General features: G+C 36.7%; 1 protein-coding gene across 22 annotated transcripts in view; it reads right to left on the reverse strand.

Moving 5' to 3' along the window:
* TRIP12 (thyroid hormone receptor interactor 12) overlaps nucleotides 1–17,870 on the reverse strand; it is a 163,043-nt gene that overhangs the window by 85,699 nt on the left and 59,474 nt on the right. For 14 of the 22 annotated variants that reach the window (XM_021715037.1, XM_021715032.1, XM_021715026.1 and 11 more), the window contains exons 3-4: nucleotides 14,550–14,675; nucleotides 12,894–13,696 (exon numbers count right to left, since the gene is read on the reverse strand). The exons of 1 other annotated variant lie outside the window; for it this stretch is intronic. In XM_021715037.1, coding sequence (XP_021570712.1) covers nucleotides 12,894–13,696; nucleotides 14,550–14,675 — 929 coding nt within the window. The remainder of the gene's footprint in view (nucleotides 1–12,893; nucleotides 13,697–14,549; nucleotides 14,676–17,870) is intronic. 7 more of the 22 variants (XM_021715041.1, XM_021715046.1, XM_021715045.1 and 4 more) reach the window with 2 other exon arrangements.

The following is a 17,870-nucleotide window of genomic DNA, read 5'->3' on the forward strand; positions in this document are numbered from 1 at the left end:
TGCTGGGGGAAAGGGGGGGCACACCTCATCAATAAGGGTACCTGCATAAAGAACATTTGTAAACCTAACCCTGAATGGTACCCCACATCTTCAAAATAAAGGGGAAAAAAAACTCTCCAAGACAAAAAAAACTCTTTTTGTTTTCAAAAGATTAATAAGGCATATAAATTAATGTCTTAAACAAGGGCAGGTAGGCATTCAGAAATTTGCTACAATTCATTTAGTTATAGGTAACAGAGGGTGACTTGACAGATCTTTAAAACACAAGTACCCAATTTGTTTATATATTATTAAAAGTTAAAAACTAAGTTAAGTATCCACTTATTTACATGTCAAATGTTTCAAAAAATTTTCTGACCATTCCTTTTCCCTTCATGTTCTGCTACATAAAAAGCACCAAAGAACATGACTATTACTGCATACCAGGAATTTAATTTAACTCATGCAATAAGGCCATTTGCTCTGGAAAAATTAGGCCACAATAAAAGAAAATTCACTAACTGTGGGTATATTTTCAGTAACCAGCTGTTGCTTTCTTCAGCCAATGGGTGTGCACACATACTATACAAGACAACAAAACCACGAGAATCTGGCATAACTTGAATATCTTGTGTCTACTTTCAAATTTATATGGCATACCTTATGTTTTTGTTGTTTTATTGTGCTTCACAGATATTGCACTTTTAAAAATTGAATGTTAGTGGCACCCTATGTTGAACAAGTCTATTGGAGCCACTTTCAGTAGCACATGATCACTGCATGACTGCATGTCACATTTTTGGTAATTCCTGCAATATTTCAGATTTTTTCATTATTATTATAGCTGTTATGGTACTCTTGATTTGTGACCTCTGATGTTACTAGTGTATTGTTTTGGGTGCCACAAGCCAAGCCCGCATGAGAAGGCAAACTTAAGCAATAAATGCTGGGTATCCTCTGACGACTCCACTAACCAGTCATTCCTTAATCTCTCTCCCTCTCCTCAGGACTCTCTATTTTCTGAGACACAACAAAAATAAAATTAGGCCATCAAATAAATCTACAATGGTCTCTAAATATTCAAGTGAAAGGAAGAGTTGCACATCTCTCACTTCAAATCAAAAGGTAAAAACAATGAAGTAAAGTAAGGAAGTATATCAAGGTCAAGAAAGACCAAAACACAGTACTCTAGTCTAGTGCTATAAAGCCAAATTGTGAAAAAGTTATTCATGAAAATTAAAAGTGCTACTTTAATGAACACATGAATTTTAAGAAAGGAAATCAGCCTTATTGCTAACATGGAAAAAGCCTGAGCAGCCTAGATAGAAGATCAAACCAGCCACAATACTCCAAGTCAAAGCCTAGTCCAGAGTAATGCTCCGAATGCTCTTTAATTGCATGAAGGCTAAGAAAGGTGAAGAAACTGCAGAAGAAAAGCGAAAAGCTAGCAGAGGTTGGTTCATGAGGTTGAAGGAAATAAGTTATCTACAAAGCATAAAAGTGCAAGGTGAAGTAGCAAGTGCTGGTGTAGAGGCACAACTAGGTTTTCCAGATCTAGCTAAGACAACTGATGATGGTGGCAACATTAAACAAATTTTCAGTGTAGGCAAAACAGCCTTCTATTGGAAAAAGATGTCACCTAGGACTTTTCATAGCTGAGAGAAGTGAATGCCTGACTCAGTGTCAAAAGACAGGTTGACTCTCTTGTTAGGATGTAATGTAGATAGTGACTTTAAGGTAAAGTCACTGCTCATTTACCATTCTGAAAATCCTAGCATCCTTAAGAACTATACTAAATATATTCTGCCTGTGCTCAACACATAAAACAAAGTCGAGATGACAGCACATCTGTTTACACACCGTGGTTTATTGAATATTTTAAGTACACTGCTGAGACCTACAGCTCAGAAAAAAAATCCTTTCCAATAGTATTACTCACTGACAATGAACCTAGTCATGCAAGAGCTCTGAAGGAGATGTACAAGGGGATGAATGTTGCTTTCATGTCTGCAAACGCATTTGTAGCCAATGGATCAAGGAGTAATTTCAACTTTCAAATCTTATGATTTAAGAAACACATTTTGTAAGACTATAGCTGCCAAAGATAGTGATTCCTCTAATGAATCTGGGCAAAGTAAACTGAAAAACCTTCCACAAAGGATTCATCATTCTAGATGCCATTAAGAACACTTGTGATTCATGGGAGAAGGTCACAATATCAACACTAATAAGAATTTGGGAAAAGCTGGTTCCAACCCTCATTGATGACTTTGAAGGACTCAAGACTTCAGTGGAAGAAGTAATTGCAAATATGATAGAAACAGCAAGAGATCTAAAATTAAAAGTGGAGTCTGCAGATGTGACTGGATTGCTGTGATCTCATGATAAAACTTGAACAGATGAGAAGTTATTTTTAGTGAAATAGTAAAGAAAATGGTTTCTGAAGATAGAATCTGCTTCTGGTGAAGATGTGTGAACACTGTTGAAATTACAACAAAGGATTTAAAATAGTAATACATAAACTTAGTTGATAAAGTAATGGCAGCATTTGAGAAAACTGACTCTTAATTTTGAACGAAGTTCTACTATGGGTGAAATGTCATCAAACAGCATTGCTTGCCACAGAAAAATATTTTGTGAAAGGACGAGTCGATCATTGTGGCAAGCTTCATTTGTTTTATTTTGAGATATGGCCACAGCCATCCCAACCTTCAGCAACCAATACCCTGATCAGTCAGCAGCAAGACCCTCCACAAGCAATAAGATGATAATTTGCTGAAGGCTCATGTGACTGTTAACAGGTTTTTAGCAGTAATGTATTTTTACTTAACGTATATACATTGTTTTTAGACATACTGCTATTGCATACTTACTAGACTACAATATAGTGTAAATACAACTTTTATACACATTGAAAAACCAAAAAATTTGTGGAACTTGCTTTATTACTATATTCATTTTATTGTGGTGGTCTGTAACAGACCCACAGTATCTCGGGGTATGTCTGGATAGACTTCTTTGTTAATGGTTACTTTGGGAAAATAAACTTTTAAAATGGAAATTAATCTATAAGGATATAAAAATGAATCACAGATATTTATTTTAAAATAACTCAATATAAAAAAGACAATAAGCCGGGCTCGGTGGCTCAGCCTGTAATCCCGCCTTTGGGAGGCTGAGGTGAGTGGATTGCCTGAGCCCGCGGGTTCGAGACCCACCTGGCAGCGAGACCTCATCTCTACAATAAGTCAAAAAATCAGCCGGGTGTGGTAGCGCATGCCTGTAATTCCGGCTACTTGGAAGGCTGAGGTGGAAGGATCGCCGGAGCCCAGCAAGTCGAGGCTGCGGTGGCCGGGAGCAGCCACTGCACTCCAGTCTGGGCGACAGAGTGAGACTCCAACTCAAAAAAACAAACAAACAAAAAAAGACAATAATGAACTAAATCCCAAATGCTATTTCCTAAACCAAATTTTTACTTTTTAGTTAATAAACACCCTTTTCATGCATTGATTTGGCAACACAAAACAAAAATATTAGAAATGTGTAAAGATATTCATCTGAGGATTATCTGTAATAAGGAAAAACTGGAAGGGAGCTAGCTGTCCAATATTAGGGAATGGTTAAATAAACCACAGTAAGGAATACAGTTATTAATTAATGAGGATATGAACACATTGGCACTTTTTACGTGGCTGGTGGGATTTAAATTCACCCATTTCTAAGGGCAATTTCCAAATATGTACCGGTATTTAAAAGAAACATACCGGTAGTGACCTAACAAGAAAATAATGATGCAAATTATAACGCTATACTTAAAAATGTATAAGAGTAATTTAAATCACCATTAGTAGGGAATGAGCTAAATTAGGGTATATCCATATTTAGCCATAATTTATAGTTTTTTGAAAGGAAAAAAGTCTACTAATAAGCATTTGGGCAGATAAAGTGCTTTACGTTTTTTATTTCTTCACATCTAAAACGTATTCTCTCATGCTGTCATTTTGAGGATGAAATGTTATATAATGTCTATTTCGGAGCCTTGGCACATAATAGGTACTCAAAAAGCAATGCCTGCTGTCATGTATTGTGAGATCCTACTTTCAAGAAAGTATGTGCACATGCATAGAAAAGTGTCTGCCTTTTGGGTAAAGACATAAGATTAAACACACATGCAGTCACTTCTGTCTCCTCATGAAATGCCACTAAAATAGGATTAAAAGAATCTGAGCCCTAAATTCACAAGGATGGGAAGAATCAAGAAGACTACAATTAACAATATAATCTTAGGAAACGAAAAGCAGAAATACCAGGACTAAATGCAATGAAAAGTCAAGAGAGCTAAAATCAGGAAAATAAGACAAGTACCAATTAGACTGACACTACAGAAACCCAAAAAGGCTCAGAACTGATGGTATCAGGTACCTCTCCAGCAGCTCTAGGGTTAAAACGGAGGAGTGGTTGTACTGATAGGTTGTTTACAAAGCAGTCAGATCCTCTCATCCCCTCCTCCCAACTGCACAGCTGGGCAACTGTTCCTCTTTTGCCCCAGCAAAACACAGGACTTTTATTCTTTAGAAAGTATAAAGTATAGAAGTTCTCGATTAAAGTATATAGTACAAATAGGTGCACCACACCAAATCCGGAGGGAGAGAAAAGGATCAAGTACAAACAGACTGGAACACAATAAACGCTGTCTCCTTTCCAGGTCTCTCCTCCCACTTAGCCCCCAGAACTCTGACACTTAGGCCTTCACCCTGAGGCAGAAGTTTGAAAGAATTTTCCTTCTGGAATTTTACCAGTAAAGACAGAGGAAGTTTAGCAGTGAAAGAACCCAACCAGATCACCAGTGAATTTCAGTCAAATCTCACTTACATACTTATGTTAAGTAAAATTTTTTGTACAGAACTTACAAATTAGATTTTTGTTCTCATCTTATATTTGAGTATGAGGAGACAACCAGGAATTACCAGAATCTGAGGAAAGTTCCTGGTATCACAGACAAAAAAAAAAAAAAAAAAACCTACTTAAAAGAGACTAAGAAAGCAAAACTCACTATTAATGTAATCAAAAAGCAATGCATCGATAAGTCAAATACACAATTCTATATGCAAGGAAATAAAACAAAATAACCTTTTGGAAATAAAACAATATAGTAAACAACAACAACAAAAGAAGCAGAATCATGAAAAAGGCTGGGAGATGAACTTGTAGAAATCTACCAAAAACAAAACAAAAAAGAAAAAAAAGGGCAAAGAATTAAAATCAAAACTATCCAAGAGAAGAATAATCACCCAAATAAAAGAAAATAGAGAGAGAGACAAGAAATGAGGATGGGTTGACCAACGATCCTAATTTGCCTGGGACTATCTTGGTTTTAGAGCTATAAGTCCTGAGTCCTGGGGAATGTGCAAGACACAATGAAACCAAAGCAGCTGGTTACCCTAACAAGGAAGGAAAAAACACCCACAGCAACAGGCAATATGACATTTCTAAATAAAGGAGATAAAGATCCATAACCTTCCATACAAAAGAGTTACATATATAACATGTCAGGTACAAGAATGGTTCCAATACTGAAAGCTATAAGATATAATTCTTCAAAATTCTAAAGGAAAATACAGTAATTCCCAAACCAGAACATGATTTTCACCAATCTGTCAAATAAGTACTAAGGAGATAGGATATATTTTCAGACATTCAAAATTTGAAAAATATGAAAAAGTATTTTAAAATCTCATCAATGGCTGGACATGATGGCTCACAACGGTAGTCCCAGCACTTTGGGAGGCAGAGGTGAGAGGATTGCCTGAGTCCAAGAGTTCGAGACCAGCCTGGGTAACTTGGCGAGACCTCGTCTCTACAATAAAAAATTTTTTTAAATTAGCCAGGTGTGGTGGTACATGCCTGTGATTCTAACTATTTGTAAGGCTTAGGTGGAAGGATCACCTGAGCACAGCAGGTCAAGGCTGTGGTGGCAGTGAGCATGCCACTACATTCCAGCTTGGGCAACACAGTGAGACTCCAACTCAAAATAAATAAATAAAAATAAAAATAAAATCTTTTCAATGATTTTTTGTAGAAAGCAGAATCAGGTATAAAGAGCAGTCATACAGAAGCCTCATTTATTCAGGAAGATGAAACAGATGCATGAAGACAGCTTGAGAAAAGACTGTGACAATTAGCAAGGAATATGGAGTTGAGTAATAGGTTCATAGAAAAGCAAGGGAAACAACAACAAAAAGTAATTAAAAATTCAAGAAAAACATATAAGAAAGAAAATGTTCCTACATGGCTCAGTATAAATAACATTTATGCACTCATGGTATATAGATACTGAGTACTGATTGTCACTGGGAAAATGGGAAGTATGTATAGTATATGCATTTGGTAGGTAAATGGCACAAGGTAAGGTAAGAATGCAAAATCCTTATCTTACATAAGGATAATACAATAGAGATGAAACTTAAAAAAGAGGAAGCCCTTGGTGAATGAAATTAAGTGATGCTGTATTTTTCTTTGTATATTTTGATACTTTCTGGATATATACTTTTTTTAATCCAAGTATATTTTAAAATCAGAATTATCAAAACCATCCCAGAATATAGGCAAGAACATAAAAAGCAATTTTTAATAACTTGTACATAAATTCAGTAAAATGTAATTGGCTAAAGGTTATTTGTATTTCCAAACAATGCAAAACAAAGTAAAGCCTAGCCGGGCTCAGTGGCTCAGCCTGTAATCCCCTGCCTTTGGGAGGCTGAGGTGAGTGGATAGCCTGAGCCCGCGGGTTCGAAACCCGCCTGGGCAGCGAGACCTCATCTCTACAATAAATCAAAAAATCAGCTGGGCATGGTAGCGCATGCCTGTAATTCGGGCTACTTGGAAGGCTGAGGCGGAAGGATCGCCAGAGCCCAGCAGGTCGAGGCTGTGGTGGCCAGGAGCAGTCACTGCACTCCAGTCTGGGCGACAGAGTGAGACTCCAACTCAAAAAAAAACAAAGTAAAGCCTCTTAACAAAGAGGTCAATACTATTTTTTTTCTATTAAATGTCTTTATTTTTATATTTAGCAACTCCTTAAAAAAAATGTAAGCCTCAGCCAGGCGCAGTGCCTCATACCTATAATCCCAGTAGTTTAGGTGGATTGCCTGAGCCCATGGGTTCGAGACCAGCCTGAGCAACTTGGCAAGACCTCATTTCTACAATTAAAAAAAAATTAGCCGGCATGGTGGTGCATGCCTGTAGTTCTAGCTACTTGGAAGGCTGAGGTGGAAGGATCACCTGAGGTTGCAGTGGCCATGAGCGTGCCATTGCACTCCAGCCTGGGCGACAGAGTGAGACTCCAACTCAAAAAAATATATATAAGTCTCAAAAAAATAGGATTATTTGTTAGTTACTTTTCAAAGTGGTTACATGTAGAAACATTAAACTTTCAAGTTGCTAAATTATTTTAACAACTGCCTTATAATGTGGGAAACTTCTGACACTCAAAGCCTTTTCTCTTTAAGCTTTCCTTTTAACTCCTCACAGGGCTCAAAAATAATCTATTTTTTCAACTCAGCAAGGATGATCCTACAAAATTCAAGCAGGTGAAACCAAGAGTCTAGTTGTTCATTCTCTCATGCTGAACTCATTCTTATTTCTTCCCTCTCTTCTAAAGATGCACTACGTCTCCCTACTAATTTCCTTTCTAGAATCTGGCATTTGCCTGACTCAATGCCTAGTTCTAATAATGGTCACAGGCGGCATGTAAGTCACCAGGAGAGTAAAGACCCAAGATGAAAATAAGTTGGTAACTACTGCTATGTTATTAATAATGTGCACGTGATGTCCACTTCAAATAATGGAGAAAAAAGTAGATCTATTAATAGAAACATCAGTCTGAAGAAATAACACCTTCACATTTTTCTTTTTTTTTTTTTGAGTTGGAGTCTCATTCTGTCACCGAGACGGTAATGTAAGGTCCGCTGCTGTACAGCACGTCCTCTACCTGATGGGCTCCGGCGATCCTTCCGCCTCAGCCTGCCAAGCAGCTGGAACTACAGGCGCACGCTACCACGCCCAGGCAATTTTTGATTTATTGTACAGATGAGGTCTCGCCAAGTTGCCCAGGCGGGTCTCGAACCCACAGGCTCAGGAATCCATTCACTTCAGCCTCCCAAAGGCACAGGATTACAGGCTGAGCCACCAAGCCTGGCTACATTTTTCTATAAGTAAGTTCCATAACTAGATTTTGTCACCATCTCTTCTAATTTTATGCTATTATCTTCTACTACTGACTTTGAAATTATTGCAAAAATTTTCAAATTATCTTACTTTTACAAGAAGGTAGGTTAGCAAAATACACTTTGAAGCCACTAATTATAAAATTATTTAAAGTATTATATTAAAATGTTATATAAACATTGTTTAAAACCATCTATACCTTTACATTATCCTATTGGTTTTACATTTAAGTTGTATATTTGCAGGAATGTCTACTTAAGCAACACACAGATTGCTATAATTTCCAAGCACACATTAAAAATGATCATATAAGGCCAGGCACGGTGGCCCATGCCTCCCAGCATTTTGGGAGACGAAGGCAAGAGGATTGCCAGAGCCCAGGGGTTCGAGATCTGTCTGAGCAACTTGGCAAGACCTCATCTCTACAATAAATCAAAAAATTAGCCAGATGTGGTAGCTCACGCCTGTAGTTTCAGCTACCTAGAAGGTTGAGGCAGAAGGATCATCTGAGCCCAGTAGGTCAAGACTGCAGTGGCCAGGAACATGTGACTGTACTCCAGCCTGGGTGACAGAGTGAGACTCTTTCACTCAAAAAAAAAAAAAAAAAATCACCTAAGACTATCCATTCTAGGGTACTCTCAAGACCTCTACCAAGCGATACAGGGTGACCTTTGTCCCTTTTGATCAGCTGCTCCTAAAGTAGCAATGCTTCAGGAAGCCTATCATTCAAGTAGCTGTTTCACTAGTTCTCCTTTCAGTCCTACTTCCCCACGAAGAACTTGTTTATCAGCCTATCAACAATTGATGAAGTAGCACATTAAAAAAGGTCTTCCTGCTGAGGCGGAAGGAAAGCCTGAGCCCAGCAGGTCGAGGCTGCGGTGGCCGGGAGGGAGTGTGCCATACTTCAGCCTGGGCAACAGAGTGAAACTCCAACTCAAAAAGAAAAAAAGTCTTCCTGTTGAAGTATCCTCACTAAATGCATTATGTCATTTCCAGAGTGTATTCACTTCATGAAACAGTGCTGTCTCCCAAGGTATTAAAAGTTACCAAATAAATTTGCAAAATACTAGGCTAAGCATAAGTTATTGTAAGTCCTCCCATAGCTTTCAATATTTTAATGCATATTTTGAGTCTCCTTGAGTAATAGTTGAACATGGGGAATGTTTTTTCACAAAGCACCTTGAATGTACTCTTATTCCTACAATTCTACAATTTCAAAAAAATTCCCTTTACTATGAAGCTCATCTACTGATCAATCATATCTTAGAATGAGCCTTTACCTGAGGAAACAAATCACACTTGAATTAATAAGATAACTGATTCTTTTAAGAAAACAAAGGACAGAAGGAAGGATACAAAGGATTTCCAAAACAAAAAATAATCCCTCACAAAGTAGCCTACCCCATTTTTTCTAATTTTATAGACTTTCTTCCCACTGACACGTATACTAATCAGAAATCTACCTGTCAACTTTTACCCATTAAATCTTATTTATTCTGGATTAATGTTATGAAACAAAAAATTGTCATGCACACAAAAGCCCTTTAAATACATGACAACAGCTCTTAATATATCATTATATGTTGGTGCATTAGATGGCACTTTAATTTTCCACATACATAAATTTTCACATACATGCTTTACAAGAAAAAGTATTATTATTCTGCAAATAAGACCAGGGATAACACTGATATCCTAACTACAGATGAATGATTTGCCCAACCTCACAAAACTATCAGGAATAATAAAGCTTTTTTTGTTGTTGAGTTGGAGTCTCACTCTGTCACCCAGGTTGGAATGCAATGGCATGCTCATGGCCATTGCAGCCTCGACCTGCTGGGCTCAGGTGATCCTTCTGCCTCAGCCTTCCAAGTAGCTGGAACTTCAGGAACACGCTACCATGCCCAGCTAATTTTTTGATTTATTGTAGAGATGAAGTCTTGCCAAGTTGCCCAGGCTGGTCTCACACCAATGAGCTCAGGCAGTGCTCTCACCTTGGCCTCCCAAAGTGCTGGGATTACAGGCTTGAGTCACCACACCCAGCATAAAACTTTTAAAAAGAAATCTATCTGTATTAATATTTTTATTTGTATTTACTTATATGTTGAAGTAGATATTTATATAGATTACATACTTCATATATATAAAATTATGCAACTCTGTGTGTGTGTGTGTGTGTGTGTATGTGTGCATGTTTAAAGTTTTAACTCTTTATTTCTTTTTATAAATTTAAGGGATACAAGTATAGTTTGTTACACAGACATATTGTGCAGTGGTGAAGTCTGGGCTTTTAGTACAACCATTGCCCAAATAATGGACATTAAGTAATTTTTCATCCCTCATCCCCTTCCTATCCTCCTACCCTTCCAAGTATCCAAAGTCTATTATTACACTCTATGTAAATATGTACATATTATTTAGCTTCTACTTACAGGTGAGAATATGTGGCATTTGACTTTTAGGAGACAATAGAACTTTAAATCTGGGTCATCCAAATCTAAGATTAGCTACCTTAAGCTAATCAATGGCCAAAAATTACCAATCCTTCATTCTCAAAATGCTGCTTTGAAATGTTTTCTGCCTTAAGATAGTCAATCTTCTCATATATCTGTTTTTCAAATACCTATTATGCCCATTTTACAGTGAAAAGGTTACAAATTTTCTCAGTCATCAGCTGATAAAATGGCTAAACTAGGATTCAAATCCAGGATTTTTGGCTTTACATCAAGGGATCTCTCCTCAAAATAACCAATAACTGAAACTCAGAAATTATAATAAAATTTCTCATTTTGCTCCATATCCTTAAGTAAAATTATCTACCAATTCTACTGACTCCTACATAAATTCTTTCCTAAAGTGACACATTCAATCATGTCTAAAATGTAACCTACCCTGCCTTATCTGGCTTCAAAAGCCTCCCCTGATTTCCCTCACCCAATCTGTTTGCTCCTATGCATTCTGTTCTCAAGATCAAATTCTGGGATCAGATGGCCTTGGCACTAACACATCTTAGTTTGTGAGCTTAGACAGGTAAGTCAACCAGTGACCCTGAAGTTCCTTACCTGTAAGCTAGAAATGATAACACTTGCCACACAGGACTGATAAGGAACAAATAAGATAATCCGAGTAAAGCATCTAGAACAACCGCCAGGCACTTATAAGCACAGTGAATATTTTTTACTAATTTCTTTTGAACTCTTTCTAACTTATTCAAAAAGAAGTAAGTACATACTAAATGATAAGCTATGAATCCCCAGGTCCATATAGTATTCATCCCTAAGCATTAATCAATACCATCAAAAAAGAATCAAGTAAAATTTCATTTCCTCTGGGTTCTTAATAATGCCAAATGATCCGATTATGTTACAATAGTAAAACACAGACCTAACATGGTAAAAATAAGTGTATAGTAAAGAAAGCAAATGCATTATAGTAATACATACTCCCATCTTCAAATCGTAATGCTGCTACATATAAGACATGTTAACAGCGATATTATTTCCACCTCCTTAAAATAAATGTCCTTAATCACTATCCTAAGGCACCACTGTTTTGAAAAATAAATGTAACTGCATACGTAAAATATCTGTCACTTATTTGATGCTGGTTCCCTTTTCATTTCAACAGACTACAATGAAAGATCAAAACTAGAATAGTGGCAGTAAAAATGAAAAAGTGATGTTACAGTGACAATAGAACAGACAGATTTTGTGAAAGGAAGGAAAATAATTGTGAAATGAATTTTAAAATACTAATCGGTTTGTGACCGTGTACAGAGAGGATTTAGTGGAATTATCTGGACTGGTTTTATCAAGGCACAGTAACTCTACCAGAACTCTCAGTATTTCCTGATTGAGAGCTCCCTTACAACCAAGGAAACCCCACTGATTAGCCACTGGTAAGGTCGGGTTTTATTTTTAAAATCATGTTACTGGGCAGGGCAGCTCATACCTGTAATCCCAGCACCTTGGGAGGTAGAGGAGAGAGTACTGCCTGAGTCCAGGGGTTTAAGACCAGCCTGCGCAACTTGGCAACAACTCGTCTCTACAATAAATCAAAAAATTAGCCGGGCATGGTGGCATGCACCTGTAATACTTGGAAAGCTGAGGCGGAAGGATCACCTGAACCCAGCAGGCCAAGGCCGCAGTGGCTGTGAGTGTGCCACTGTACTCTAGCCTGGGGAACAGAATGAGACTCTAACTCACACACACAAAAAAAGTCATGTTAACAAACTGTGTAAAAAAAAGTTGATCTCCAAGAAGGGTCAATGCCCTTCTCAAGTATTATACTCAAGTTTAATCTATTATCACCTAGCCCTGGAACTCTTCTAGAAATAAAAGCTAAAAGAGATAAACTCTCTAAGTGAGGCAGACTAGAAATCAGAAAGGAAAGAGTAAATCCTATGAAAACTGCTGTAAGTTCAACATGACCCACTGGCTGTGAAAATCTGCAAGACTGACTCATGAAGAACTAAAATGTGATGGTTTAGCCATAAGAAGGCAGCATTCCTTATCTGTCTTCATAAAACTAAATGTATTATCAGTTATAAAATGCCATTATGTACATGATTACAGGCAGAGTAATAAATCTAAGGATGTCTAAGCCGGAAAAATAAAAGGAAAAACCCTAACTTTAAATCACAATTGCTTTTGACAATTTCGTTAAAGAAAAAGACCTTTCTGTAAACTTACTTGCTAATTTGGCCTGTAATCCAGAAGGTCCAGGTTTTGATGTCTCTGATTTAGAAGACCCTGGAAGAGACAGTTTTGTTTTAGGAAGGCTAACTTTAGGGCTGAAACGAGCAGCCCAATCAAATTTTGAAGAGCCACCAGTTTTACTCTGTTCCTTTTCCCTGCTACTTCTTCTGGGACTGGGACTGGATGCTGAACGGGAACGTCTGGACTTGTTCTGATCTTTTCCTTGTTTCACCCTGGCACCTGGTGGTGCAGTGGAGGAGGCAGAGGCTACAGCAGAAGACGAGGAGGAAGTAGAGGCAGCAGAAGAAGAATCAGTGATGGTGCTACACCCAGCTTTGGCTGAGGCGGCTGATTTTGAAGCCAGCTTGGTAGGTTTTACAGATCTCTCTTCGGCACCAGTTGATTCAGACCCAGAACCACTTTTTACACAAGAACTCTCTGTCCTCCTGCGTTTCTGACTCCGTGAACTACCAGTGGCCCCACTCTTTCTGGTATGAGCCTTGCTTGTTGATGGTGATTGTGCAGATTTCAGTTGCTGCTCCTGGTCTAAATGTCTCTTCTTTGACTTACTATGTGGTTTATTTGTTTCTGAGGGAGATTCAGTGTGCTGAAGTGCTTTTGGTTTTTTTGCAGAGCTAGGAGAATTGGTCCTGTTGTAGTCTGGACTAGCACTGCGTTTCACTCCTCGAGAATTGTCTTTCTTAGGCACCTGCCCCGTTTTTTGCCTTTCTGAAGTATTGGCTCTGTCTGGATCCTCTGGCTGTGGAACTATGACAGTAGATGATGAACTGCAGCTTCTAAGAGGTTAGATAAGGAAAGAGTTAATATCAGCCTATCATCATTAAACATATTATTTATAATGTTTCCCCCCCCACCCAAAAGTACAAATACTTTCCTAATAAGTTCAAGTATTAAATAAACATACGTTTTCAGATGATTCAATTTTGGAAGAAGAAAAAAAAATCAAAAGTAAAAGCGGATGTGACTTTGGATAGTAAAGTTTTTTATTAGAAGATAAGGGTATTCTTTAGCCCAAATATTACTGACACTAACACTTCTAATCACTTAAAACAAGAATTTAGATTATGAGAAAAAGGACGCTTAAAGATTCAAAACCAGTGGAAACTAGAATACTGATGCTTTATTCAAAACAACTGTTTTGTCAAAGCTTAGAGTAAGCATTAACAATATATACACTTTCAAAATGAAGGTTAGACATTTTTACATTCTAGTACTATCAAATTTATATTTATGCAGATTTGTATTTATACTGTACTACTATAAAATCTTCAGTTAACATTCTTGCCCAAAGAGTCTTACCAATTAGATCTTAAGAATCACTGATCTAAATTATAACTGACAATAAAAACAAAATAGTATTTTAAATGCCCATAATGATTTGCTAATCAAAAGTGGAACCTATAGCTCTCTTAACAAGGAAAAATATCATTGACAAATGCATAGCTTATGGCATAGTACAGTGATACCACTGCAAAGGTGACAAACTATTACTCATAAAACTTATGTTAAGAGAATAATAAAAACATGTATCATAACATTTTGGAATAACCTGGTAAATTTTAATATTATGCAATAATTTGAATGCAAATAATTCTGCCTTGAAAATGTATAAGCAATGTGAAGATTTACCTTTTAGAAAGGTGTCCCCTTGACAGTTCAGAAGTAGTATTAGACTGCACTTTGGGTGCCTTAGAATTAGATTTTCTACTCTCAGGAGGGCTATGTGCCTTATGTTTTGCCTGCCCTAAGTGTGACCTGTCAGCAGAAAATCAAAACAGAAATCTATCAGGAAACTGAGATGCAATACTGAAAATGAAAAAAGTATTTTTATATATATTTTAAAAGTCACCTAATACTTCACTATTGACCCCACCCTTTAAAAAAATGTTAAAAGTATTATTCTATCAAATAAACTGGCCAAAAAAAACCCTGCCTCTTAGAACCAACCCCTAAAATATGCAAGAGTTAAGATTTTTTATTATAGCCAGTTGTCATGATTGTCTAGCATTGTTATAAGTGCTTAAGCAATAATGAATTTTTCAGCAATTTTACTACATTCAAATATTCTACATTTTTACAAAAAGCAAATCCAGACTTTAGCTCTAAACACTACTTTTAACAGCAATAGGACTGTCATGGCTGTAAAAATGTTATGTTACCTCACATCTTTAAAATAAAAAAGAAGAAAAAAAATTTTATGTAAAAGGAAATTTGTGATTTCCACACTGACAATGATTTCTAATTTGTACATTAAAATGCAGTTAAGCACAGTAAATCCAGGGGCAGATAAGCCAATTCTCAAAGTGATTTTACAAAGAAAGTCATTAGACACACAAAACAGTAAATAAACTTACACGAAATCAATATAATACTTGCTAAAACTTTAAAGTACTAGTCAATAGAAAGTATACAAGAACCAAGTTCTAGATACAGAATTTACCACAAAATGTTCCAAATACATCCAAAAGACTCCATCATTAATATGGCTGCATTACATTTACAATAAATCAGATTATTTTGCCAACAATGTTCTAAAAGCAAGCATGAACCGCATGAAGATTTTTTTTTAGCCTTGGGCAAAGGTTATGGGAGATTTACATAAGCAATAAAAACTGAACATGTTCTTATATCCAGAAAAACTGGTATCATACAGGTGAGATATTAATGTAATAAATGCAATTTATATAATTCACAGCTGGTAGCCATCTTCTGCATAAAACAGTGTATTCTATTAAGAACTTAAAACAAAGTTTCATTAATACCAAAGATATTTACCTGTTAAATGTTTAAGACTTTCATTCCAAACATACCAACTCAGAATAACTGAGAAATGAATCACTGAAAACCTCACACAATGATAATTCTAACCGAATCTATAAGGACACCATACATTTTTTAAGATAACATACAAGTACAACCATCTGTTCCAAAAGTGAACCTAAGCTTCTGTTTTCGGTATCTTTATTTCTTCTCTCCTCTTTCCAGAAGAATTTAATAAAGGATTCTTAAAAGTAGATAAGAAACTAGCTTCTCAATAAAAGGAAATAGTTATAGGATCTCTAATATTTTCATCTGTTAAATTCTAATCTGACATAAATAATAAGTACTTTCTGAAGACTTACTAGATCAACTACTAAAAAATTCTAGGTTAGTCTTCCAAATGCCTTAGTCTTCACTTTAATAATGAAGGGACACACATACACACATACGCACACAAACTCTCTCTCTCTCTCCTCTCTCTTTCTTTCTAATATACTCATACATATTTTCTCAAGTCATTGCTAAGCTTAACCTTGTAAGATTTTTATGCACTTTGATTTTATTTTTTCTAGCTATTCTCCCATTGCAGACTAAAATTCTACTTTAATCCATGAGTTTCGTATTAGAGATTTAATTTCTAATAATTGCTTTTGTTTTGTTATATTCCTACAAACAGATGAGAGTTCTGTTCTTTTTTTCTTAAGAAATGAGACAGAATTAATGTACAAATCACTTCATAAGCATGCTCCAGTGGCACAATTGGTTAGCGCACAGTACTTATACAAATCACTTCATAGTTATTTTTTAAAAGAGAGTTCTGTTTCCAAGGTACTGAATTTAATGTTTATAAACTAATGTCATTCAGGTCCTCTACAGTTTTATATTCTTTTTTTTTAACTTTTAAATTTTTTATTTTAAAGATGTGGGGTACAATTCAGGGTTAAGTATACAAATGTTCATTATGCAGGTACCCTTGTTGATTATTTGTGCTCCCCTTCTCCCCTGGCAGTTTCCCTCAACTGCCAATCCCATCCTCCCTCCCCTGGCAGTTTCCCACTACTGTCAATCCCTTTCTTATAGTATTATGATGATTATTCAAGGTTCGTTTATGAGTGAGAACATACGGTACTCTGCTCTTTGTTTCTGTGATAGGTCACTGAGTATGATAGACTCTAAATCCATCCAAGTTGCTGCCAACAGTCTTATATTCTTAAAGACTGTGGTAGACTGATGTTTTAATTGAATCACATTTCTACTTATTTTCATTGTAAAACTTAAAATATCTCTTGATAAAAAAATCATGTTTAAAAATCATATCCAAAGCTAGACAACTTTGTGAAAAATAACATTCGCGACAATTAAAAATTCAAATGTCAATCTTAAAAACAAGTTATTATATATCCCTAATATGTCTCAAGAAAATTTAAAATATTTATTCTATTTGTCATCCAAAATTGACCCTCATCGAACTAATGTTGGTCCCACTATAAAGGAAGCAGTCCTCATCTTTTTAATCCCAATAAATTGTTCTTTGGTCTTAAGTCACAGATAACTTTATATCTACTTAATCCTACTCCTATATTTCTCAGGCCCTTACTAACATCTTCAAGTAAGCAGTACCCAATCATCTTAGAAAATACAAGGTTCAGCCAGGCACGGTGGCTCAAGCCTGTAATCCCCGCACTTTGGGAGGCCAAGGCGAGAGGATTACATGAGCCCAAGGGTTCGAGACCAGCTTGGGCAACTTGGAGAGACCTCATCTCTACAATATATCAAAAGTAGCCGGGCATGGTAGCACACGCCTGTAGTTCCAGCTACTTGCAAGGCTGAGGCGGAAGAATCACCTGAGCCCAGTAGGTCAGGGCTGTGGTGGCCAAGAGCGTGTTACTGCACTCCAGCCTGGGCAACAGAGTGAGACTACTACTCAAAAAAAAAAGAAGAAGAAAATACAGGGCTCACAAAACTGGCTTGAATTCAACAATGCCCACATTGATCTTTCCTAAAACTATTTTGTCTGGGCACAGTGGCTCACACCTATAATCCCAGAGCTTTGGGAAGCCAAGGCAGGGAGACAGCTTGAGCCCAGGAGTTTGAGACTGGCCTAGGCAACAGAGCAAGACCTTGCCTCAATTAAAATTTTTAAAAAAGTGTGTGATAGTCTCACTGAGAACTGGTTAAAAATGTTTTTTG

Source organism: Carlito syrichta, unplaced genomic scaffold (genome assembly GCF_000164805.1).
Source record: "Carlito syrichta isolate Samal-C Ts95f unplaced genomic scaffold, Tarsius_syrichta-2.0.1 Scaffold306578, whole genome shotgun sequence".
NCBI classification, from domain to species: domain Eukaryota; kingdom Metazoa; phylum Chordata; class Mammalia; order Primates; family Tarsiidae; genus Carlito; species Carlito syrichta.